Source organism: Betta splendens, chromosome 4 (assembly GCF_900634795.4).
Source record: "Betta splendens chromosome 4, fBetSpl5.4, whole genome shotgun sequence".
Lineage (NCBI taxonomy): Eukaryota > Metazoa > Chordata > Actinopteri > Anabantiformes > Osphronemidae > Betta > Betta splendens.
Window position 1 is genome coordinate 25,968,577 of NC_040884.2, and position 26,386 is coordinate 25,994,962.

At 42.9% G+C, this 26,386-nt stretch overlaps 5 protein-coding genes across 9 annotated transcripts in view; 3 read left to right on the forward strand and 2 right to left on the reverse strand.

The window, feature by feature from the left end:
- Positions 1-626: 626 nt before the first annotated feature.
- borcs8 (BLOC-1 related complex subunit 8) lies at positions 627-4,127 on the reverse strand. 3 transcript variants are annotated; one of them, XM_029148157.1, is made up of 6 exons: positions 3,985-4,127; positions 3,641-3,753; positions 3,328-3,392; positions 3,100-3,207; positions 2,486-2,556; positions 627-1,290 (listed from the first exon to the last, which is right to left on the reverse strand). In XM_029148157.1, exons 1-5 carry the CDS (start codon positions 4,019-4,021, stop codon positions 2,490-2,492), a joined length of 390 nt encoding a protein of 129 aa, XP_029003990.1. In that variant the 5' UTR covers positions 4,022-4,127; the 3' UTR covers positions 627-1,290; positions 2,486-2,489. The 3 variants fall into 3 exon arrangements, with proteins under 3 accessions (XP_029003990.1, XP_029003989.1, XP_029003991.1); XM_029148156.1 differs by having other exon boundaries at positions 2,477-2,556; XM_029148158.1 differs by lacking the exon at positions 2,486-2,556.
- tmem221 (transmembrane protein 221) lies at positions 1,327-2,419 on the forward strand. The gene has a single exon (XM_029148160.3). The coding sequence runs from the start codon at positions 1,445-1,447 to the stop codon at positions 2,000-2,002; it is 558 nt and encodes a 185-aa protein (XP_029003993.2). The 5' UTR covers positions 1,327-1,444; the 3' UTR covers positions 2,003-2,419.
- Positions 3,747-6,103, forward strand: rfxank (regulatory factor X-associated ankyrin-containing protein). Of its 3 annotated transcripts, none has more exons than XM_029148153.3 (9): positions 3,747-3,955; positions 4,495-4,602; positions 4,732-4,842; positions 4,917-4,982; positions 5,097-5,197; positions 5,277-5,402; positions 5,532-5,598; positions 5,685-5,765; positions 5,836-6,103. In XM_029148153.3, exons 2-9 carry the CDS (start codon positions 4,500-4,502, stop codon positions 5,892-5,894), a joined length of 714 nt encoding a protein of 237 aa, XP_029003986.1. In that variant the 5' UTR covers positions 3,747-3,955; positions 4,495-4,499; the 3' UTR covers positions 5,895-6,103. The 3 variants fall into 3 exon arrangements, with proteins under 3 accessions (XP_029003986.1, XP_029003987.1, XP_029003985.1); XM_029148152.3 differs by lacking the exon at positions 3,747-3,955 and adding an exon at positions 4,262-4,402; XM_029148154.3 differs by lacking the exon at positions 4,495-4,602.
- nr2c2ap (nuclear receptor 2C2-associated protein) lies at positions 6,082-7,919 on the reverse strand. Its single transcript, XM_029148155.3, has 5 exons — positions 7,785-7,919; positions 7,530-7,620; positions 7,002-7,107; positions 6,791-6,858; positions 6,082-6,554 (listed from the first exon to the last, which is right to left on the reverse strand). The coding sequence occupies exons 1-5, from the start codon at positions 7,820-7,822 to the stop codon at positions 6,432-6,434; spliced, it is 426 nt and encodes a 141-aa protein (XP_029003988.1). The 5' UTR covers positions 7,823-7,919; the 3' UTR covers positions 6,082-6,431.
- The window catches only part of ncanb (neurocan b), a 120,991-nt gene continuing 102,502 nt past the window's right edge, over positions 7,898-26,386 (forward strand). The window contains exons 1-2 of the mRNA XM_041070278.2: positions 7,898-7,972; positions 11,645-11,730. The gene's annotated coding sequence lies outside the window, so the exon portion shown is untranslated. The remainder of the gene's footprint in view (positions 7,973-11,644; positions 11,731-26,386) is intronic.

Consider the following 26,386-nt stretch of genomic DNA (forward strand, 5'->3'; position numbering starts at 1 on the left):
CCTGCGCCGCACTACGGCCGTATTAATACGCACTATGGAGAATCTGTCGATGGAAAAGCTGCAGCATCCCGTTAGGTTCAACTATTCTTCTCCGCATGTGTGCCACCGTTTTGCAACGGCTCACAGTTGTTACGTAATTCCCCTCTACATTACGCGCGTGGCACAATGTCTGTGTAATATTTCTGGCCGCAGTATCAGAGGTTATATTTGCTTCTAACCGGGTGTCTAGTTAGTGGTCACAGAGGTACAAAACGGTTTAGATGCATAATGTGTCAAAGTGCAGAGGCCCACGCCACAGCGAGGCCTCTGCGCCCCCCCACCCCCCACGCCACCTCAGCCCCTATGAATTCATCTAAACAATGGGCTGCGGCTCATTATGCACCCAGCTCATAGCCTCTATGTGGCCCGTTCCCACATCGCTTCACAAACGCAACAGCGTGGACCCCCTCCCCAGTGGCATTCCATGAAAAAATGTGAATAATCAGGTGCAAGGAATGAACATGTAGACACCCACCATGATAGATAGTGGATGTTTCAGCACTTATGGCTCTGATGTATGAACTTATCACAGAGAAAGAAAAGGATGTGGAGCCGTGCGCTGAATATAGTAAAGAAGGTGCATCGAGTTGAAACAGAAGTTGTCATTTATTTAAAAGAATAAAACAAGGCGTTAAACAGATGGTGTCTGGTTCCACAGAGCAGACTGGTTTCTTCTGGACAGCAGGGGTGTGCGACATGTGGCTATTGGACTGTTTTGCCTCGGGGTTTCTGTCTACTTAGCAGGTAAGACTAAAAAAAATGGAAATGTGATGGAAAGCAGCTTGTATTTTTCAAGAATGTGAATGTACCCATTTAAAGCCAGACGCCCGTTATTGCCCAAAGCACACTTTTGGGTATTTTGTGGCAAGTTTGTGTAATTCGAATGCCGAGTGTCAAATCACTGGCGCTGCAGAGAAGGCAAAAACAACCGTGTGCCGCTTTCTGGTGCGTCCAGCGAGTCCAGGAGAACAATGCATTCTTTGAGCGACTGCCACGGCTCAAGTGTTTTTAATGCTGAAGCTGGCAGCGCCGCGGCTCTGTGTTCCACTGAGCGGCTTGTACTGGGGATCACTGGCGGCAGTCACTCCATTGTGAAGAGGAGTGGTCGTCCTCATGACCCCCACTCCAGCCACAATAACAGGAAGCGGGGCGAAGGACTACAAAGACAGCAGCAGCAGCAGCCCACGTCACATCCCGGAGGCGTGCTTCTCTCCCCCGTCCTTTAGCGCGCTGGCGTCCGTGGTCCTTTTCCTGCAGACAAACACGGGACAACTCAGATGTGAATGTCATAGAAATCAGCCTGTGTGACCATTTCAAACAGGATCAATTTAGAACAAACGGTTGTCTATGTCTGTGTAGGTAAAGGCTCAATTTCTCTCCTTCCCCTTTGTCTTTCTTGGCAGCTATGTCCATCTTTATGCTCCTGATATTTGAGGTGGAGACAGGCATTGCCAGTGCCTGCGTCCTCTCCTCAGGGATCCTCATCTTGCTGGTTGTTGTAATCCACTCCCTGGTAAAAGCTTCCAAAAGTGCAAAGCACTACCCCGGTGACCACCTACACACCCTGTACCAAAACGACCATGGCGGTAGCGGCGCGCCCCTGTCTCGACCCTGCGAGCTCAGAATTGGCGTGGACAAACCGCGAATGCATCGCAGCCAGTCTCACCTGCAACACCAGCTCGCCTACTCTCAATGCGGCAACGCAAGGCAGCGAGAGCAACACCAGCAACCCCAGCCGCAGCAGTACGCCCCTGCCGGAGGTCCACAAGACCACGTCAGCGACAAAGACGGCTACAGCAGCGGCGGCGGCGGCGGCAGCTGTCCTCGTATGCACAGGACCCTGTCGACCGAATCCGGCCTGCTGCAGGCCCAGGCTAAACCCTGGAACGGGGTCAACAACGAGATGAGGAGTGTTCTCGCGCGTAAGTCGGGAATATCTGCAAAAGACTCGACTCTTGTCTGACACAAAGCAAACTAAACTTCTGCTTTAAGAGGCTGGTGACCTTTAACTGTCTCAAATGAGGAGGACTGAGTCGTCTCAAACAGATATAGAAATGTCACTCTGTATTATTAGATGCTGAATAATTACAGACAACATGGGACAGAGACTAAAAGACATGAGGCTGAATTCTAGTGTTGGAAATACTAAGCTTTTTTTTTTTTTTTTAACAAAAGCACATTCTGTATGATTTGTAGTGTTGTTTGAAATCTCATTTTATGCACCAATACTGTACTTTCTGGCAAATGTATAGTTTTTATTGTTATAATGTAAATAGTTTATTCCACCGTACAGTATAGGCCACAGTATGCTCACGTGTATTCTCGATGTGATGTTTATCCTTCATAAGTTTGGAAACAAAGATATTTCACAAAATCTTAAGTAATTGTTCAAGTGAACATTTCACTTTCGTGAGGACATCTTTAATGAACTACTAACCTTGGATACCTGTTCAGATGTCATGAGGAGCATGAGGAGCAGAGACAAGGGGGCTGGGAGAAGGGGTCACATCGTGTAAGCTGCATGCAGTTGTCAGTGGGAAACAAACAAACAAAAAAAGAAAGAAAAAAAAAGAAATACTACATAAACAAGACACATTCGATAATGACACACAATTCAGAACAAGCCTAAAATAATTAGCAATCAGATGGAAAGTCAGGTGGCAAAAAACAAGTTGTATTAGCTGATGTCAGAGATGTTAAATTATTATAAATTTATTTAAAAAAAGAAGTGAAGTAATGATGGTGGAGCAGACAGAGACAAACAGGATGAAACTCTACACAATGACCGGTAAAAACTAACTAGAAGAACTCAAGAAAGAACCTTTGACACTTTGTGGTTGATGAGTTATTAGGCCTCATGTAGTCAAGCCTTCTGACATTTTATATCCTCACACTAAAGTAATCCAGTGTTTTCAAGGCAACCAACCAGCCTAATCACACAATGCAAACGGAGATTCCCTGCGCGTGGTAGCTTTCATGTGTTACATCCCACATTATCATTTTAAATAATATCACGCTGTGGACCTCCACACTCAGAACACGTTCACTGCTGCCTCCTACCTGCGTCCTTGAGAGCTGTTTATCTGTTCCTTCATGCTGATGGCTTGCCGAAGGAGGCTGTCCACGTTTTTGAAATACACGGTGCTGTTCGTCATGCTCTTCACAGCACTGCAAGAAGAAGAAGAAGAAGAAGAAGAAGAAGAAGAAGAAGCGGTCAGTCAATATACTGGCAGTCAGAGGAGCTGGCCAGCTTCATGCTGAGACAAAAAGCTTTATGAACAGTCTCACCTACAAGCATATTCCACTGTGTAGATGGCCCCTTGGCTCTGCTCCTCCCAGCTCTGCATGTCTGTCTGTGTGGGAAGTAATGGGAAAAACAAATAGTAAGAAAGAGTACAACTCAAGCCTATGACTGGCTACGAGGGCCGTACTAATACACCAGAGTCAGACACAGGTGTAGCAGGATTTCTATGTTGTGAATATGCAACCCAAATGCAAACAGTTGTTTGTTCCTAGACACACGCTTTCCTGCCTGTAGTTGTCAGATCGTACTGGTGTGAGCCTCAAATTTGCGTTTCCTGTCGTGGGGTGTCTACTGTACCTTGTGCTGCGCCAGCTCTGGCAGCGACCTTCTGACGTGCTCCTGCAGCCTGTAAAGCGCCACTGAAGGCTCGTTAGCCAGCACGTACATGCTCTCCGTGAATTTGTCAGACACTAAAATAAAGATCAGAGACAATGCTTAAAATGGAGTGAATGCCAGTGTTAACCAAAGCTGTAAACGTTTTTTAAAGAGCCACTAGTAGGAGAAGACGGCTGCAGATGCACAAGGCTAGCACAGCATCGGGCTAGCCGCTAGCGGCTAATGGGCTAACAGCTACTAGCTTAGCTGCAGCGAAGCTCGCGAAGTGACGATGAGGTAAGCGGATTTATGTGCCTGGTGTTTACCTCGTCTGACCTTCAGCTGCATCTCCTGGTCCTCCATCGCGTTCGTCGCCGTATGACAGGCACAAATGGATAACAACACAGCGGAGCCGCAACTTTAAGCTGCGTCAGCTGATTCCTGCTTCTTCCGTGTGGCGCGTGTCATGTGCCACACCACAGTTTTCCGGACAGTGATAGCGAGAATAAAGGAAACCCAGTTCTCCATTTAGAGAGCACCTTATGGCGTGGTACGCTTACACGCACCGACTCACGCGCGTTCTCGCCGCTTCACGCGTGCGATCGGTAAAATAAAGAGCAAATCAGCTGATCGGTGGCAAATGCGCTTTTGCTGCGCAAGATAGTGAACAAGACGCGTCGCGTGGTCTGAAATAATCTACTTTCAGTTTTTCCCAAAGGAAGTTAGACAGTGAGGCTGCGTGTCGTGAGTAGAAAATATTATTAGCTTTGCAAACACACTCTGGGTACTTTTTCTGCGCGTTATTGAGCAGTCGACGTGCTGTTTTGTTATTGCAGTGGTCATGGAGTCCGGAGATGATGATGAGGTTTTTGCTGATGGTCAAACTGTTCACGCACTTCTCGCTAGTGTCTGTGCCTCCGAGTCCAGAGATGAGCGGTCCTGTGGTATTTTGTAGCCGCTTTCTTCATTTAATCCGTGTTGTCGTTTTCTGTGTAACACGCACGCACCTGGTGTCTTTAAAAACAACCCATTAAACAGTGAATATGTTCCCCACTGACATGGCCGTGGCTCAGTGTCTCCAGAGAACATGGATGTAGACGAGGATGGCTTGTTTAAACACTCTACCACTCTGACCAACAAGCAGCGTGGGAATGAGGTTACAGTGCGTCCAGCCACATTAGACTGTGAGTAATAACAGGATTAATAAGATAGCGTCTTAGCAATTGTTCTGTTATGTGAACTTTACATTTCCCACCAGCTCTGTCCATTCACCAACTGGCAGCTCAAGGCGAGGTTTCCCAAGTGGCTGCACATCTCAGTAAAGGTGAGGACCCCGCATCTTGTTGTCATTCACAAAGCATCACAGCGGTGCCACTGTCATAAAGGTCAATGTGCATAAATCCTCCCCTAAGTATTATGTACCTGTTTCGTTTTGCAGACAGTTCACTGCTCAGCAAACAGGATGAACGGGGCTTCACTCCGCTCATGTGGGCAGCAGCGTTTGGAGAGAAAGCAGTGGTGGATTTTCTCTTGGAAAAGGTCAGATCCAGCGAGTCAGTGGTGAACACCATTAAGAAAATGCACTTCATCAATGAGGTTTATTGCATTTGTGCTTCAGGGTGCAGACCCTAAAACAATTGCGAGGGAGCGGGAGAGCGCCCTGACCCTGGCCAGCTCTGGAGGTTATGTGGACATTGTTGAGTCTCTTCTCAGACATGGGGTAGACATTAACACCTATGACTGGGTACAATTAAGGCTCTTTTCGTTACACAGCATCTTAAATACACAATATTTATTACTTGTGGCAAGCACAGACATCAATCTTTTGAAGTATAACTACAATGTGGCTTTTTTAACACTGGTTTAATCCCAGAATGGTGGAACTCCTCTTCTTTATGCCGTACGAGGGAACCACCTCAAATGTGTTGAGGCACTATTAGGTACATTTCATGTGATTTGTGATAAATCCTGTCCAATTCTGTTAAAGATATTTTAATTACAATATTTTACCTGTACTCTCTTTCAGCCAAAGGAGCAGACATGACTATTGAGTCAGACTCTGGATACAGTCCAATGGCTTTAGCTGTTGCCCTTGGACACAAAAAGAGTATGTATTATCCTAAATGCATGTACATGTTGTTTTAATTTTACTTAACATCTTCGTTTTTGTTTTATAGTTCAAAAACTTTTGGAGGATCATATTCTGAAACTGTACAAGCCAACGCCACCATCATGACGCCAGTCAAAATGGATAACTGGAAGAGTGTGTGTTTTTAAGTTTGTCAGATTTACACCTAGCTACTACTGCAGGTTAGATTACTAATACCTTTGTCACATATCAATTCACATTTGTTCATTCATAGACAGATTCAATTTTTGGTATTGTGTAAATTTTTTGTTTAAAAGTAAAAACTGTAAACACGTTAAAATAAAAAAGTATTTTTATCTTGTGTTCCAATGAATTGGTGCTTCATCTCAAAGGCAAATCCCAGGCCTAGAACACAGTACTCATACAGATGCAGCAACCCATTAAATCTGCAATTAACCTCACATTCAGACTCTACACCAAGCCTCCAGTGCTTGAGTGGTGAAGAGTGAGATTTCCAGACATGTCCCTGAAAGTTAGAGTCAATACCAAAAAAGGCCACATTCACATCCCTGTATGAGGTGGTGGTATAGATGACATGTTTCCCAACTGCCGCCACACCATCCTGTTTCTTGTACTTTTTTTCATGGGTCACTTCCTCTCTCATAAGAGGATTTAAAAAAATGTTCATGAGGTTTTTTCCCCAAGGATGTCCAAGGAATAAACTACGATTCTCCCAAAAAAGTCTGCACTATTCTCAAATATTATTTTTACTTTGTCCACTGAAGGAGCCTCCTGGATGGGAAAGCTGTGGGTGTGGAGTTAAGAACACGGATAAGCCTGGTAATGATGACAAGCATGTCCAAGAAAATATTGTTGGATGCTTATTAAAAGCTGTTTAAACACCAACAAAGTTTTATGTGTTCTCATGGTAGGTCCAGCTTGAGATGCTGTCATAATGTCATCATAAAATGAAGTAGACTTAAGTAGATTTAAGATCTCACTTAATCATTGCTATAAAGAAACAAATGCAGAATGAAGGATATCTGAAGAGAGTTGTTGTCTTCAGGGTAAAAATGTCCAATTACTTTAAGATCTCCAGTTTTGGGGCAACCTAAAGACAAAACAAATAGGAAATCAATTCCCTTATATTATCACAGCTGATGACATGCATTTTATAGATAAACCGTACCCAGGCATTGATATTTCACATCAGGGACAATTTGAAGCTTACAGTAAGTAAGCTCTGAGTTTTACCTTCTAGTCTGCAGGTTTTTGCAGAGAAGCCTCCCTGGAACTGAACCTTCAACTCTGACACCTTGACAGGCTGGGGGAAGTCCAGATACACCCACTGATATTCACCCTGCATATCACATGATACACAGGACACAATTATTCACCCTGCCTTGAGTTTTATACCATTCAGGTGCCTTTGGCAATCTAAGAATATTTGTTAATTTATATTCCATCATACATTTAAACTCTACGACTACTTAAGTACTGCATGTGGGTTGTTAACATTGAAAGCTGTCTGCAAATAATTTCAGTTTTTAGTGTCTGAGCTATAGCTGCTTCAGAAAGTATTCACACCACTTTACCTTTTACACAAGTGCCTATCTAAATTTACAGCTTTGATTACTAAATGTCTCTACAATGCTGTGTTTTTTTAGTTATTATAGCATCATGTCAAAAATGCCAGAATGTTTTGAGTTAACACTGGCATTAAAACACTAAGTGTGGAATAAAACTGAAATCTTAGTTTGTTTAAAAGTGAGCTGCTTGTACCTGGTCTGAGTTCCAGCACGTCTCCTCATTGCCATCAAACAGGTACTTCTTTCCATACTGCTTGGCATCTCTGTTTAGCACTGAACTCACCCTGAAATGACGGTTGCAAAAGCCCCATTTGTTACTACACATAGCTGTTTACAACCGCTTTAGGTACACGTAAAGTACCTAATGAGACAGCTGCAGCGAGGGAATCATTTATTCTGAGATGGCTCAGGTCCGCGACTACAATGGAAATAAGAATAACATGTTTACCTGCTCTGTGTTTCGCTGCAAACCAGAGAGGACGCCATGCTGCGCTTTTGAATCACCTGCCGTTAAACGATACGGTGACGCGTTCATTTGTTTTGCGACAGTGACGTCACTACGCGCCCGTTTCTCCTCTCGACGCTAGAGGGAAACCACGCACTGTCAAAAACACGAGACGGCGGCCAGAATTGAAGGTAAAGTCTGTCAATTTTTACCCCAAGGTCGTAATTAATAATTGAAAGCATGAAGAATTTAAAAAAATGTTTTCGTTATTTTTGTTCCCGGTAGTTCCGCTTAGCGCGCTGCTGTAGCCGCAGCTCCTCATAATGCGTTTACCCACACGTCTCAGTGTTTCTCCAGGAGACACAAAGGTCAGGGAGATAAGAATCGATTTGGAAGAGAGGACTTCAGACAATGGAGCTTCTCTAAAGGAGAATCGATCAGCAAACCAATGGCAACCTTCAAATGAAACATACGTAATAACCGGGGGACAACAGTCAATATGTTACATGTTAAGATTAAAGATTAAGATTAAACTGTGCTGCAGCTGTCTGTGGATTCAGCAGCAAACGAGAGGGAATGGCCTTAAAGCAACCAGCAGGAGCTGTGTTTGCTTTCTCCTATATGTCTTTTTCATAACCTGGGAAGTTATATGTGTGTGTGTGTGTGTGTGTGTGTGTGTGTGTGTGTGTGTGTGTGTGTGTGTGTGTGTGTGTTTGGCGCACGACTCATTGCAGATGGAGAGCTCCTGCTAAGTTTTGTCACAGTGCCCCCACACTGCAGCTAATCAATAGGTCTCAAATACAAAACCAGATGAAAACCAGCCTCCGTGAAAATTGTGCAGGGACAGGGGAGGGGGACTGGATCGCAGGGTTTGGACACACAGGCACACACACATTTCCACTACATGAACTACACTCACAGTTAAACTTCGTGAGCCTTGCGCTTGCTTTACAGCATCACTCCATGCTACAGGTTTGAGGAGATGGAGGATTAACTCCTGTTATATATTTAGTTAAAGGCCACGGCTGATATATGTGAATAATGCCCGCTTGTTACCTTGAATCTGTTATTTTTGCCTCTATAGTTGCTCCTCAGTATGAATCTTCCTGCCCGTGGCCTGTATTTTAGACCTCCGCCTCCCAGGTGGGCCTCGCATGCGTGAATGATAAGCTCACCAGCTTAAAATGGTGCCCATGTGTGCTGGTAATAATGCCAAGGTGGACTCACATATGCAGTCATGCTAGGAACCCATGTGTGTTGTCTCTGGGCCCAGAAACCAAATGTAGCACGGGGTGAGGACAGAACTGGAAGGAGGGAGACAGAAGATGTGGCGTAGTCAAAGGCGTTGGCTCTGTTCCCAGTCTTTCTGCTAATGACCATTTAATCTAATTGTTATTTCCCCCAAATTTGAGCTACTATAGTAATGTGACCTATTTAAACAGGGACGTACGGACTCTCTGTACTGACTTTCTGCCCGTTCTGACCCGTGTTGCTCGCCGAGCTTGTTAGAGGCTGATCTCCTCTGTCACTGATACATATTAAATTCTCTTCTTCCCTCTTTTACCACGCCGGTTGCTGTTGCTCTCTGAGTCACCTGTTTCTGGGTTACGTCCCATGAGGCAGTGTTAGTGGTTAGGAAACTAACTTTGGGCTAAGCCTCACGTGGCTTTTTGGTCTCGTGGTAGTGACTTGCGTTTCAATGGGCGCATATTACCATGGCAACCTGCACCTGTACAGTAACCTTCAAGCTGTCAGGAAACGTCTGGCTCTTCTTCAGGGAAGTGGTTTGCTATTGGATACAGGTTTTAAAAAAGTAATTCTGTACCTCTCTAGTGTGTACAATAACTCCGATTCAACTTTTCACAATCGCACTTACTCCTTTGGGTGCCATTAAATAATAAAAAGCGTATTTGAAGTGTCATGGAGCACTCAGATAAGTGCTTCTATTCAGCTCTTAGATCTTGGACTGTATTATTGTAGGAGCAACCTTTTTACGTACAAGCAGTAACAAAGTCAATATTTCTGTCAATATTTTTATTAATTTATTGGAGAAGCTAAGTGCTTAGGCTACACTGTGTGCAATTTTCTATTGGTCACAGATACCTTGAAAAAATAAAGTGTGGTACTTAAGTGATCTGCTATTTGTTGGCATCTGGCAACATCAGCACTAGGCATTCATTATAGAGGAGGAGGAAAGGAACAACTTTCACTTTCACTGTTAATGATGCAAGGGGTTATCGCTCATCCATCAGTCACTGTCCTCTGAAATACACGTATGGGTGGGTTGACTGTGTTGAGAGGTAAATAAGCAGATGCTTCAGGAGGTAAAACAGTCACTATGGTCTGCTCCAGAGTTTATGAGCTGTGGGCATTTGCACATTGTCCTAATGAGTTAGGTGATTAATGCCAGCGCTTCTGTCAGCCGAAGGACACAGAATTTGGGTCCGGCTGCTCCACAGCACATCAGGGTGTCCCCTTCTGGTCGACATAACAGAATGACTGCACTCTTTGATTTTATTGAATAGTTTTTTTTATGTAGTTCAGTATCATAAAGGGGAAGGCTGGTTCTCCTCTGCGCTCTATTTTGAGTGTGAACAATTAAAAAAGGCCTGGAGGTATTGACAGCACACATTTTGGAGTCCGAAACGGTACGTTGGAATTTAGAATGACATCATGCTGCTCAGTGGCAGTAAATCATTTAGTTCGGCAAGACAGCATTTGGCGTTCTATGGGGTCCAACTCATTTTAATAAAGCAGGGAATGGGCAGAAACGTGAGGCACATCTGTCGACTGCTGTAGCAATTAGCACAGGATCTTGTGCCGCTGTGCCGTTGCCTGGCATCTCTCTCTCGTCTGCGCTGAAATTTTCTGCTCCAGTTTGAGTGAGGTTCTCTAATTAAATCATTAAAACGCACAGCATTTGCACAATATGCTCTGCTGCCTTCATTACAAAGCACAATCACTCGTAATTTATTCGCTCACAATGAGGCAGCGTCAGATTTGTCGTCATCTTTGGCCACATTTTTGTGAAGCAACGAGCGAGCTCACATTCTTCTCTGTCTCCTGTTATGATATCAGGCAATGTAAAGGTCGACACGCATTCTCTCACAGCTTTAAATTACTGAACAGTTGACGGATGACTAGAGCATAATAGAACTCTGCCATAACATAGCGTTTAACCTTACTGGGAGGAATTTTCAGAAAGGATATAGGTTGGTTTTCTCTACCTGGATAATGCTCGGCAACCAGCAATATAGATCAATATTCCTCAGTGCTTTAAACAAAGCATCGTAGAACTGCACTGCTTTTGTTCTCCTATTCTTTGACTGGAGCAGGATTTATGAAGCGTGGCTGCTTCTACTTCATGCTCCAGCAGCCAGGATCCCTCCTTGCTCATGATGTGGTCGGGGGCCCACAGGACATGCCTTGCTCACCCCACTCAGTCTGAATTCCCACTACCACAACCGCGTTTCTGGTCTCTGATATCTGAACAGGGGAGAAAAGCCTGAGCGCGGCATTTCATGGCGAGGTCATGGGGATTTGTCACGAGGAATAGCGGGAGATCTTACGGTTCAGGGGAATTGGCTTGAATGTAAAGGTTCAGGTTTAAGTCTGAAAGCAGAACAATAGATCAGAATCGACTTTGTTTGGTGAAGCTGTAAGACTACACGAGTGTTACTGGTCAAAGGTATTTTCTTGACTTTGAAGTCTTGCGCATCGTTGTTTCCACCCCTCTTGAGCTCTAGCTGTCTAGACAAGGAGGCCAACTAATCCTCGTACTCTGTATTCCAGTGGGCTAGCCCAGCTGCATGCCTGACCCCACCTCCCATCCTCTTAATCTCTTTGTCTCACTTTATTCACAGCAACACACCTTGTGATCATGAGCTGCCAAGCATCAGCGCAATACTTCACAGACCCTCCTCCTTCTCCTCCCCCATGTTCTCTGAAGGTAAGAGAAGGTAGTATCCTCCATTGTTAGAAATCACCCAACACAATTTGTCCAATGTTTTCTTGCCCGACTGGATGACTAATGACCAGTAGGGTTTGTCTATTAAAACCTATTAAAATAATACAAGGTGTCAGTCTAATACCCATATACATATATATTTATGTGTGTGTGTGTGTACCATGTACAGTTAGAGACAAACAAATAGAATAGAATAGAATAAAATAGACTAACAGATCTCCTTGACTACCTGCCATAGAAGGGTGCCAGCAGGGACACGAGCTGTGAAAAGCTTTCAAGAAGCTGTGGCTGCGCAGACGGCGCTGAGACAGAGCCGCCTAGTTTAACCTTGGCAAATTGTTTCTACAACAATTAAAAAGATGGCACCTTCAATTAGGAGCTCTTGTTCGTGTTATGGCTTGTTGTTACTTCCCAGATGTGACAGACAGCAGCAGTAAACACCTGCTGTGTACTGGGAGTATCTGCGTGTAGGTGAGTGTCTGTAGTTGATACGGTTGAGAAGATCAGGCCTGGGATGTACATGTGCAGATGTCTGGAGGTATGTGGCTCAAATGGGATTAGATGTCCTTCTTTTAACAGTACAAATGTGTGTGTGTGCATGCGTGCGTGTGTGTGTGTGTGTCTGTGTGTGTCTGTGTGTGTGTGCTTAGATGGCCTGCTTCTTTAATCTGTGCAGACAGCTTTGTAATTGGAGCACTGTATGAAGTGTGTGTGGGGGGACCGGACCTGCAGCTGATAATACACCCCCGGTCTGAAAGATGGAGAAATAATAGAGGTGCAGGATGTGTGTGTGTGTTTTTTTCTTGCAACCCGGGGGAGTGGCTGGACTTTAGGCTACAAGGACTGGCGGCAGTAGTCCCGAGGACAGGGTTTTTCAGTCCGTCACCAAGGCAACGGCTTCATTGTCTGGGTCGATTCACTTGATCCCAGCCTGTTCACCCACTCAATCTGGTCAAAACCAATTGAGAGCTTGTCTGAATGGATTCCAATGGCAGCCATAAGAGCTTACTCGATTTTCATTTCAATGCATTTCAAACGCATTTCAAACAGTTTCACTTTCAACTCCCTCCCATCACAGGTGCCCGCTATTATGCGGCCCTCTCCTCCTGTCCCGGGCCCCTCCCCCTGAGCACACCCGCCACAACATGGGATGAACTCACCAGACAGGTGCCGTACTGCTCAGAATGACAATTTGCCTTTTGGAAATCAGCCCCTGGCTCCATTGTGTTCCCTGAAATTGAGTTAGTCCGTCAGCAGACACTCAACAGCTCCCTCCCCCCCTCCCCCCCTTCTGCCTCCTCTCTGTTTCTGTATCTGTCAGGTCCTTTAATGTTAAAGCTACCTAAGAGTGCTTCTATTTGAAAATATTCACAATAGAAGCATTTTTTTAAATTGGAAAAGCATTGCCTATTATCCAACTGTAAGGGAGATATCTATCATAAAGGCTTTAATAAAAAGGTCTGGACCATATTCAAGTGAACGGGGAGCAGTTTTCATTCTCATGCGCACAAATTGTGTGAAGCCTTATTGCTTATTTTTACGATAGAAAAAGACAAGTTGGAATGGGAAAAATGCAGCCGTTCGTCAGACATGAAAGACAGTAAAAGAATAGAGCCGCTGCACGGTTCTGTAACGTTTTTTCAGAGTCTCCTAAAACAACCACAAGCTAGCTCCTATACTGTAGCTCCAGTAGCGCTGACTAGCAGCGAATGCTGACACATTATTTATGATGAGGTCAGGCCGTATGCACAGAGCAGGCACTCTACTAGCTGGCCAACAGAGATAGGGTCCTTGGTCAAGGCTAATTAACTACTGCGTCAAAAAGTAAATGAGTGATCCATCAGGAGAAGTGGTTGAGGGATCCATCCATCTCAAGTGGTCCCGCAGAACATATGGTGAGGGATTTTAAATGAGTCTGTATTGCACAGGTAGCAAAACTATCCTCGTTACTGATGCAGTGAGGCACACAGTAGTGCAGCCATTGCATTCAGTGCCTGCCGCACTCTATTAATTACACGGCCATGTACAACTGTCTAAGGTAAAGCGGGTTATTTACAGCCACTCAGAGCTGGAGCATCTTGTAAAGAAATCGTATAAAGCACCTGGTCCTTGCCAAACATTGACAGGTATGAATGCAGCATAAAATGAAGAATGAATTACATCTCGCAAGTATTCCGGCTCTGTTTATTAGGACGGGTTAGTGTTTTCATCTGAGAGTTGTCTCAGGTGATGTTTGTGATGTAGGTCTGACAGTTGAATGAGCTCGGAGTGAGACATTTTTTAATTAACAGCATCATTCTGACAGATATTGCAAATTAAAGTCTGAATGTAAGTTACCTTAAAGCACATCAGTTCATATTCAAAAACAAAGACTTCAAGCATTTTCCCTTTGGAGTACAGAGCAGCAAGACCTTCTCTCATCAGAATGGTTTTAATTCACAGGCTGCTTTGTCAAGAGTTCAAATGGGACCTTTCCTGCCTTTTTAATGTGCTTGGTACCGTCACTTATCTGGTGCAGAAGAAGACTGGTTACAGAGTTAATAGCCCTATTATTAATTTTAAAACTACGTGAAAATATAGTTGAAAATGAAAAGTACAGTCAATCTATAAACTTTTCTGTGGCCTGGTGAGTCAGAATCTTCGATTGCTGGTTGTAACTGTGTCTTTGTTAGACATACAAAGGGGGAATGTGTTGTTCTCGCTGTGAAGCGTGGAGGAGGAGGTGTGATGGCGTTGGGGTGCTTTATTTGTGACACCTTTGGTGATTTGGTCAAAATTGAGGGTACATGTAACCACTATGGTTAGTGATAGAGAGCTGCATCAGCAAACCTAGTTTCAACACCTGAATCCAAATGATTGAGTTACAACAGGGTTGAAGGAAGTTGAAGGAAACTAACTGGTATTGAGCACCTCTGGGAACACCGTCAAGATGGTTGAAAGATGTATATTGTGGTTGTGTTTACACTTTAAATGTAGTTCTAAAGCTCTAGTTCTAGACTCCTAATGTGATTAATAGAGAAGTGAATTTGAATAGAATAGACTAAGGTAATGCATCACTGTCATGTAGTAGTGAGACCTGCAGTGAAATATGATTTTCTCTGGGTGGTGGGTATATTGAGTAAAAGAGAGGAGTAAGTCCTTGTATCTCACATCTTCAGGAAGCACTGAGGCAAATGTCTGGTCCACAGAAACTTAAAGTCTTTACAGTCAGAAAAAGTCGAGATCCACAGAACTCTGTGTTCTTTACTGGTAAATAAAATTGAAAGAATTCAATTCGTAGTTTCATCTCGCTCTCTGGTGATTGAGCTTCGTACTTTAGTTCAGAGAGAAGTTGATCTATGAATATTTTTTTAATATTAAAAGAGGCTCACTGGCACATGAATGGTCTCGGTAAACTCCTTTAAACTGCACTGGGAGCGCCAGCAGTGATATTTCCTGGAAAAAAAAGCTAAAGTGCACAACATCTGCTGGAAAGAACACATTAGCAGCTTGCTGTCATCGTCTCCCTCTGCCTCTGTCTGTAGTCTGTCATCTGCACGCCATCAAATGCCATTAAACGAATAACTGTAACTGCAGACATTTGTATCATGGTGATGTTTATTGAACGTTAACAAGTAATTGTTACTCAGTCGTTTTGCCCCTGTCCCTTATCTCGTCTTCACGTCACCTCACCCTTCTGCAATTTCCCTCTGCTCATGTCCAAAACCTTATAAGGCCAGTAACCTGAATGGATCTCACATAGGATGTGTGTGGATTCAGTGTGAATTGGATAATCGAACATTTTAAATATTAAAATATATACTATTAACACTGTCTGACTCTAAATTACGTTTAATATCTTGTCTTTTCCACTTATTACAACCAACTCAGCTTTCAGTGATATAGAACATAAGCATAGTTAATATTTCACATTTCTTAATCTAAGACCACATCTTTTGCTTGATAAATGACATAAACAATGAATTAATAATTTACTGACAACAGCACAAGTACAGAAGACGCATTAAATAGAAAGTGAATTTCTCTTAATCTGATGTCATTCCTAGATCCATCACATATCTCTAGGCTGTCTTCCCAGTCACTCCTTTGTATGTAATTGTGCTATTGACAGTTATGACGCGCGCTGGGCTGCAGGGCTTTTTGAGTAGCAGCGGGGGTGAAGGGGAGCACAGGAAAGGCTTTTCTTTGTTGCTCCCTCTCCTTTTTCCTGCTTCAGAGCACGTACACGCATTTGCACGGCTGTTTTTGAGGCAAAAAAATAATTGATTCTAAGATGCGTTGTCATTGTGTCTTGAGTCACTCAGCATGCAATGAGAATTTTAAAATTGTGTTTTATGAATAAAACATTCTGTCTTGGAGAATACGCAGTACAAAAGCTATAACAGAGACAAAGAATAGACAACAGTAGGCACGACTCAATTCTGCTTAGGGTTGTTTGAGATCAATTAAACTGCATGTAATTGTAATAATAACAATGATCTGCATAACATGTTGTGTAAGATTGAACTTGACTGACATTATATCTACTGTAGGTTAGCGACGCTCAACCCCCCACACACTGCACTTTTTATAAATATTGTTTTGCCACAATCACAGCTATTTTTAAATTAATGGATGAAAATATACTATAATTTGATTATAATTAGATACAAATGGCCGTTTAAGTCAGTGTCTGTTGGAAACACTGTTGGCTGGTTTCTCCAAACTCTCCAATAATTTGAGACCACTGTCGCTGTCCCGAGTTGATAAATCATCATTTGACTTTTTACATTGTGCGGATGAAATGGTCATGTTGTTAATGTAGTCATTCATTTATGACAAAACTTTAAAAGTTTCCTATCAAAATGCATTGAGGACCGTTTAATTGAACGGCAGCGTCATCAATCAGCCAAGTCTCCATCATAACCATGGCTTTGCGGGCTTTTAACTTTAATGTGCCTGCCACGTCTTTAGATGTGTGTTAGACATGCGCTATAATAACGTACCGCGAAGGTTTGATCTTGAATGTATATATGCAGTTTGATGTGGTAAGCGTACTGAATATGCTGCACTGGCTCACAGGGTTGTCGAGCTCAGCAGTTGTGTGTCCATGCAAACCTTAGCTGTGACGCGGCCTCTGTTACTCAGTGTCAACCTCCTGACTTATTCAGGCTGTATATGGTTTGACAGGAGGAGATATGTGTGGACACCTCTGTGGATATCCCTATTATGATGCCGGGCGCTGTGTTAACAGTAGTATTGAGCTGGTCAGCATGCAGCAGTGTTTGTAGTGGTAGTGTTTGTACAATACGTGTGGGTGTTAGCAGGGGGATAATGAGCAGCATATATGGAGTGAGAGAAGAGGAAAGACAAGTGCAGCCAGGTTTATACATCCTTAATTGTCTTTCTCTGCCAGCATCAAACATCTTGAAAGAGACTTTAACGTCGTCATTTCAAATGCAGCCTAACAATATGCCTCCGAATGAATAAAAAGCAAATATACCAGGCCGAGGTAACACAGGAAGAGGACGGAGAAGCAAAGTCTCCCTCCCCCCGTGGAAACAACACTGTTCGCTCAACACTTTGTTTGTTTAATTACCTCCAGCACTGGAGCGAATGAACGGTGAAGACACACGAATTAGCAGAAATTCATGCATGATTTCATTCATGAAAAATAAAATAGTGTATGAACTGTCAGGGCATCACAAGAACTAACAGTATCTCATGCATATGTTATTGCTAGAACAATGCATTCATTCCGTCAAGGGATGCTCAGCTGCCTCCTGTTTTCTCTTCCACTTCTTCTTTGTAATTCCAAATTGTTACTTTAACGTCTTTCTCATCTTTATTTCTGTCCTGCTCATCCTTAGAGAGCAGTTTTCCTCCTCTTTGCAACTCCTGCCCCTTTGTCCTCCAGATCTCCTCTCTTTCAGCTTCCTCCAGTTGCAGGCTCTGCTTCAGGGCATCTCATTGGTTCTTCTAATGCTCTTCGCTCCTCTTTACCTTTTCTAGCCAGCAGACACAAGTGTTCCTTCATGAAGAGTTAGGAGCTGGCTAGCCATTACGCCACTTTCGTTTTTCAGGATGTCACTTTGCTGCTTCACACACACACACACACACACACACACACACACACACACACACACACACACACACACACACACACACACACACACACACACACACACAGATACATGATGTGGCCCGTACAGCAGTCATTTCAGGGATTATTATTTTAATCTCTTTGAATCATTTAATTACTTTCTGTAGCTTTTTTCACAACAAAATAAAATACAATCAAAAGATGCCACTCAAATAATATATTGATATATTATTTTTTTAGCTGTTCATCCCTTATGATTAAAAAAACTATATCCCACTCCTGCTGCATTACTGCAAATACAAGACACTGGATTCCAGTGATGCCCTTAGCAAGCTCCTAAAAAAACAAATACAATAGTAGTAGTACATGACCGCAGCTTCTTTCTGTAACGGCTGTAATAGCTGTATATTTTGTTTAACTGAATCACCTATAGCCCTATTGGGATTCCGAGCTAATTGTATAGCGTTTATTTGTCCTGTGTATCAGGTCTCTATATACTAAGGACAGACTTAATGGCAGTCAGAACATACACATTTTGAAGGAAATCCTTTCTCCTGTACTTGTATCTTCTCAATTTTTTTGTTCTAAGTTCAGTTCAGATTCTTTCAGTCAGATCTGACCTTTTGTCTTGTTAGGTCACATTCTTTTTAAAAGACATTTTCTGGCTTTGGTGTAAATATGGCTCGGGTCCTAAAAGTTCTTAACCATGTGCACTGTGTGTGTGCAGCACCAGGAGCTGCTGTTTCTATGTTTCAGCGTGTGATAGTCAATGCATCCGCATCACTCCATTAATTGGGGTTCTGTTGTGTATGATGATGATAGAGAACTGATAGAAGTAAGTAAAAAGTAGTTCTAATTCTTACCGTACCAAGATTAATCTTCATTGTAAACATCTGTTGTTGTCTTTTGACAACAAACATACATCATAATGTTGTGATATGTCTTAACAGAATAATGAAGCTTGCTTGATGAAAGCTGTTTCAGGTTTGTGTTTAAATTCTGCTTTGAACCACAATGTAAGACACACCACCTAAACTGAGATGTAAACACATCATAGTTCCTTCATTTTGATTCCGTCTGCCGAACACCTCTTGCCAGGCTGCTATCCTGGTGATTGCACAATGCTGAAACGAGATGAAACACAGTGTGAAGTGAGGCCTCTGCATGCGAGATTAAGGTTGTGTTGATTTGACACACAGTAGAGGTTGTCTGGAGTTGAACAAGTTAGGGAGACACTAATGCACTCACAACAGTTGGGTGTTTTTGGGACAGGACTGCTGCTAAACACTGCTGGTCTCACTGGACCCAAATTATGGATTCCCTTCTGCCACTTGTGTCTCACTCACTTCTTGTCTTCTCTCCTCTGCTGCCTTGAATTGGTGCTATTGAAATACGATATTATATATATATATATATATATATATATATATATATATATATATATATATATATATATATATATATATATATATATATATATATATATATATATATATATATATATATATATATATATATACATATAATATGAGACAATAGACATTCTACAATCTAATAAATGTCTACATTTCAGTATGTTTCTGTACATTGTTATTTCAATTCACTATGTATCTTAGGATCATTATGCAGAGCTGACTTGCCTCTGCTTTCCCACAAGAATCAATAAAAGTTTACCTTGGGCAAATACATCCACAGTCATTTTAATAATACTATTTAAATGCATGTATATGGAATGTGTCTTATAATAGTACATTTATTGCATTTTTTTCTAGACGTATACATCTAATTGATTTGCTAATTTACAGCTATGTATTTTCAGAGAAATTCATGTAGTTGCTTACATAAACAGCAGCATCTAGCTTTCTAATTAGTACACTACTTAAATTAAATTGCACATAATCTTTGAAAAGAAACTTTACTTTTCAAAATGCTTGTGACATTCAGTCACCCAGGGAGAATATGAAAATGCTATCAACGTGACATTTATTACACCACGCACTGAGTCATTATACACAGTATCAAATATCCCTCGAAAACACCTTTGCATCCGCTAGTGTCAGCTGCAGAAATTTAATTCTCAACACAGATCATCACATATACCACAGGTCTGACTCCAGCTCAGGAGGCTTCAAAGGTTATGTGCAAAGGGAAGTGACAGGTTGACAAAAGCCAGCTGAAGAGGGAACAACATCTCTTAGAAAATGTCAGTTTTGAAGATTTTTGTTGACTTCTGTTTTATGTAATATGCTGTGTCAAAGATGCATTTCAGTCCCCTTTGACCTGGATTCATGACAATGGTTAGGGACCAACTGTCTTAAAAAGTTAGTGGCTTCTATAAATTGTCTCCACATGTGTCCACAGTGGCATAAATATCTTCCTTCGTATACATGGCTCTAACTGGGAATCTCTCCCCCTGAGAACGTCTAAGTCCTGATATTTATTCTCCAATGACATAATTAGAGGAGGAAGAGCTGGAGGCAACCATATGGACACGACTGCTGCTCAGCTCGGTCCATTATTTAAATAAAGACCCTGTTAGACTCCTCCAGCAGGTTCCATTTGTGTTTGGGCATCTGTGCATATGTGGCATTGGCGATAGTGGCCCAGTAATCATAAAGAACAAAGTGGCAGTGAAATTTGCTCGCAGCCTAATTAGTTATTTTTGGGGTAATTTTTAAGACAAAAGTTAACCAGGGCATTTTTGCATTGATGGCAGTCACAGTGACTTGCAGGATTGAATATTTTGCCGGTTAAAAAAAAGATGAGACCGCAGAGCGAAACTGGGGTTGAATAACAATGACATGCAATACTGGTGCAAGTGAGCATAGTCACCTTTATTAGAAACATCATGAACAGACAGACGTAAGTGACTGAAACGGAAGGGGAAGGTTGCAAATCTGCCCTGAAACTGTTGTGTTCATGAAACCCAGTCTTTCCTTTGTTCCTGCTTGAGTCGAACCCTTTAGTATGAGATGGGAGTACTTTGTGTTTTAATGTTACAGACGGCACATTTAAGCAGATCTTATAACATTCAACTCCCGACATTCACACAGTTTCATGACATTAACATCATGTCTCGAAAGTGCTGTGACAGAGGTAGTAAAACGGCAGCACGGCAGCTTTTTTGTGATCAACATGAAAAAGAATAAAATGTACATGGCCCCAGGCTCTGCCATGCTGAAATATGCTTAGGAAGCTCTGTCTCGCTTATAAAAAATAATAGTGCAAGATTATGTTCTCTTACTGTAAGTCCTGAGTCCCGAGTTGCACTTTTTGCACGGTAGTTCTGTGACTTTCACCAAAAACCAATAAGTCTATGTAATGACAAAGTCATAACAGTTTGTCTGTGTGTAAAATTGTGTCCCGCAGAGCTGTAAGTGTGAGATGCTCAACGTAGGAGCAGGAAACGCTGGAGGTCACACAAAAGTAAAGTGTGATGCAAGGGAGGTGGGAAAAGGAGGCATTAGCGAAATGATATGCAAGAAGTAATTACAGAGTCTGAAGTGAATAGATGAATGAGCCAACTGCTTCCCAATTCCCCAGTGAGTGAGGGCCCCACAGCTGGACACCGAGCGGTTGGGCTGAAACGTATCCACTCTTTTTTGGCCCCTGATTGCACAAATGGTTGTCGGCGCTGGTCTGTCTACACATGCTGTCTTTTCAGATAAAGCCGGGGGGCCTGAGCCGCGCACGGTGTTTGGAGGCTCGATTATGCAGAGTGGCAAACAGAGAGGCGCTTCAGTAGACAAATCGCTGCTGGGCCTGCGCTGGTTGTGCGTCGGCCATCCAGCGGCTGCGTCACCGGCAGAACCGCATCCCTGTTGACTGGCAACTCAGAACGGCCCCTAGATTGACTGAACCCTTTACAGGGCGGTGGAGATGATGAGGAGGGACGGGGACGGATGGTAAACAGAGGACGGTCTCCATCATAGGTTTTCTCTCGTACAGTAGGAGAGTGAGGTTGTGGAGAGCTGCTTCAATGCGTCGGGCAACGCCGTCCATCAGATTGTTTTTGTCATCGCTTTCCTGCCGCCGCGCTTGCCCACAAGTCCTCCGCAGTGCAAGCGGAGGCATGCATCGCCTGTCGGGCTCTCTGCACCAGTGCCTGTGATTTGTTGGAGTCACACGGAACCTTGATTGCCAATAATGATGAGCTGGCGAAGAGCGGCCGGGGGAGAGATGAGGTGGTGATTGCCGCTGCTCTTCGTGAGTCGATAATGGACAATATATGTCATGTGCCATTATGTATCTTAGTCTGTGCCTGTAACCCATATGCTAATTAATGCTGATGAATGGCTCATTATGTTGATTTATAACAGGGCTACATCCAGGAGTGCTGTTGACTGACTAGAGAAAGTGAAGGTGGCTCTAAAAGATGCTTTTTTCTTTTTTGCCCCTCACAGCTCCTTGAAGCTCTGTTTTGATATTAAGAGTTTTGATGTTGATGTACCTAACATTAGAATTTTTACATTTTTTTTCTGGTTTTCTAAACCCCACTTAGCCATTAAAGAGATAATTCATTACAGTGAGCAGTGATCCACCCACACGTGTTTGTCTTCGTAAGTAATTCATTTAAAAAGTACATTTTCTCTGACTCCAGTGATTATCAGACTTTGACAGTGAGCTCCTGTGAAGTTCAGCACTTGGAAGCTGTGTTGTCAAGTAAACAGGAAAATATGAATATTGCATTTAAAATGTAGATTCACAGTATTTCCATTGCTTCTGTTTAAATCTACCACCATGGCACAAACGTTTGATTTCAACATTTGCATTGGTTGGACACAAACCATCACATTTACAACTGAGAGGAGTTGAAACTGGATACGATGAAACCAGTAAAGTTCCAGTTCCATTCAAAGGACAATGAAACAGAATAAAGAGGCTCGAAGCGGTTATTTCTTACATGTCTGGTGTTTCTGAGAAGCTTAACAGGACTTTTGTAAAACTGTACCTATTCACTTCAAACGCACAGACACAGTCAGAGACCCGTGAAATCAAACGAGCAGACTCCAAAACACTCACTCGTCGCAGGGGTGCCAGGAATGAAGGATCTCAGAAGGTACAGGCTCTCATTTAGCTGTCTCCGCTCTAGGGCTGTACTCAGAGGTAACAGATGACGTGACATGACGTCTGACAGCTCAACACTTTCTCAATGCAAATATTGTCATAAACTGAAACGTTCATCAGCTAAGATGTGACCAAGAGACTAATTTGCTTAGCGCAAGGAGACCTTTAAATAAATAAGGAGGCTAATAAATAATTGAAGTGGTGACTCAGGTAAGTGCTGCACTTTGCAGTTGGAGTCCAAACTTAAAATCCTACTGCAGTTTTTCTGAGCAGTAGTATACGGTAGTAATAGAGTGGGAGAAGATGTTTTAGTTGATATAAAGTGTAGGTGTCAAACCTTTTGAGGCATTTCATTAATGTTTCTGCAGAAGCGGGTTCACAAACACAGTGTCTCTCAGAATAAAGAATTTTCAACAGGCATTCAGTTATAGCATAACCTAAAAATACAGTATCTATATTCTATTTATGTTGTGAATGCAGAAATTCCCCCTATAGCGCATGCTTATTGCGCATTGGTGTTGGTATTTATCTTCACTGTTTAATGTGTGATCAGACACTAATAAGTAGAGCAAACATAACATCCGCCTTGAATTGTTGAGGAGCTGCATCCAGATCTGAGTATTAATATCCAGCCTTCAAGCCTTCCTTAAATTACACTCCAATCCTCTATAGACGTTATTATGAGCTGCTGAAGATAATAATTGTCATTCTGTTTCCTACAAAGGGCTCCTTCCAATCTATGCTTGTCATAATAAACACAAACAACATTGATTTTGTGGAACCAGGAGAATAGTAGGGATTGATGAAATTAATTCAGTTTGATTAATTTTATTTATATAGCACCAACACACAAAACAAGTCATCTGAAGACTCGTCACGATGTGAGGTTTAAGACTTCACAGGCTGTGCTTATGATAATGTGACTCCACACTTGTTTTAAATTCAGTGTGTGAGAGTGGAAACCGGGGCCGATCTCGCTGCTGTCTTATCACGAAGCTTTCATAGCCCCAAAGTTTGGCTAAAATCCAGCCCGCGGCCCTGTGGACCGTGACAGACACATTTGCAGCTGGCTTTTCCTCTGATCTGTCGTCTTTAGGGTTTATTGTAACAGCCAGTGCCTGTGTTCTCAAGGCGCTGCGGGGTACGAGGTCCTGATCCCACATGACAAGGCACCTTTTAAAAGATAAACTGATAGTGGAGGCGATAGAGGCTCCGTGACTGAGAACATGACTTACCCAGGAGAGGAGTGGGTTGGCCGTGCCGGCACCGACGTGACTGCAGGAGCTCAGCATTTTGCTCTGTTTGGAATAAAAGCAGGCCTTTGTGTCTGCAGTAATGAGTAGAGGTGCATGTGCCAGTCTGGACATTTGTCAGGGAAAGTAGATCAGAACTACCCTTTGCAGAATTTTTTTTTTTTTTTTAATTGTCATTCTAGTGCTGATCTATTTTTAATTATGCAGCACATCCTACTATGAAGAAAGTTTCTACAATCTTACAATGTTCTGCTCTCCTCACCAGTGAAACGCGGTGAGTTGTTTCCAGGGAATTCCAGCTGAATACGCTGCAGTTATTTATGCACAGGGTGTGATTTCCTTCTATTACGCTTTCTATCTGTCATCCAACACGACAGAATGGAGAGAACTCATCGGTTTTGGAGAACAGCTGCTGGTAGAGCTACAGTCCAGAGGTGGTTCTGAAACAGTGCCTTCCATACGGACACAGCTGGCTGTTTGGGAGCCATGAATACAGATGGGAGCAGGCAGCTTTCTGACTAGAGATTCAAAACCTGAAGCTCCTACTAGTGCATATTTAAGTGGTGGCTTGTGATTTGACTGATCCTTTAAAGTCAGTTTGAATGTAGAGCATGTGACTGATTTATACGGCAGTCATTTAACTTGGTTTGCCCCAGTGGAAGATGGGAAATTCATAGCCCGACATATAAAGTGAATATCTGCCTCGTGTCAGTATTCACTATTCTGAAAGCATTTAACAGATCCATACTTCCTATGTTACTTGCACCAGCCTTTAAACCTCATTAGACATCGAGCCAAACCTCCTGTGCGTCCTGCTGCACCAGCGGGTCATGTACACATGCTCTGATTGGTTATAGAGCCACCAAAGCCCATCTCCCTCCCCTCGTCTCCTCCTCTCTTAGTTTCATTCATTATAGATCACCTGCCCCCACCTGCGTGGCTTCATTACCCCCTCACTCCTCTGCTCTGCTGACTCCTCTGTTTTAATGGTGCTTCACAGCCCTCCTGGTGCAACCTCCCCAAACCCCACCAGCATCACACATTCATTTCTGCCTCCCCTCCTTCCCTGCATTCATAGTTTCATTGTTAGTTGAATTAAACCTTTTGTGTAAACGGGAATAGAAATTTACTTTTTTTGCTTGTCATACTCTCCTTTCCCTGTTGACCTGCCTGCTGACCACATGGAATTCACCAGGTGAGGTGGTGCTGATGCAGCTGACACAGCATATGTTTAGTATTAAATTATTTTAGTATGTGACACAAACTACTAGAAAAAAGTACTCTTTGTACTCTTTGTGAAATGCTCTATAAAATCAGAACGGTGCACAAACATGCATTCATATTCAGTAAAACATTTCAACCTTCTCCACCATTGTTTGGTTGTTTACAGTGCACATCAGTTTAAGCCTTTCTAATGACGGCAGTTCCTTTAAAACACTAAAGTAACCTCTTCAAGGCAGTGCTCTTGTTTAATAATGTCTGCATGATGATGAAAGCACAAGGTTTTATCTGGCTGGTACTGTAGGTTTGAACACAGTGGTTGGCTCGGCTGCACCCAATGATTTGCAGTCTGTTGAACAAATTTGAACTTAATCTAACACTGGTCCAGCCTTAACAGTTATAAGATGGATTACCCAGAAAAGTTGTGAATACGTTCACAGCTGCAGCTGAAGAGGGTTTGTTCTAGTGCCATAATGCATAAAGCAAGTGGTGGGATGAGAGTAAATTCATTCTGCTCCCCAAGAGCTCCCTCCCCCTGCTGCACTGCGTTCTCTGCTGTGATGTGTCCAGCCATTTAGGTACAGCTCAGTAGTTCTCTATGACAGCGCAGTAAGAAAGCTACAAACACTAGCAATAGATTTAATGTGAATGGTTGGAAGGACGAACTTCACAATAAATTCATGGAGAGGAAATTTCATTCACTTGGGAGTGAAGTGAGGGGCACACAGCCGGACCTCTTCGGGGTCTGGCTCAAGGATTCATGGTCTAAAAGTCAAATCATTGCTGAGTCACAGCCAGCTTTTTTTCAGGCATGTGAAGGTTTGAGAGCAGCTTTGGTTCAAACTGTACTGGTCAAAGCTTAAACTGTAAGAGATGGTCAGTGACTTTTCCTGAGAAAATCAAACTTTTGTAGGTCTTTGTTGTACAAACCATAGGTTTAAATTATCCTCCTATTATTTCTGAATCTTCCGTTCAGATGGACTTCATTATGCGCATTCTTGCATGAATTGCATGG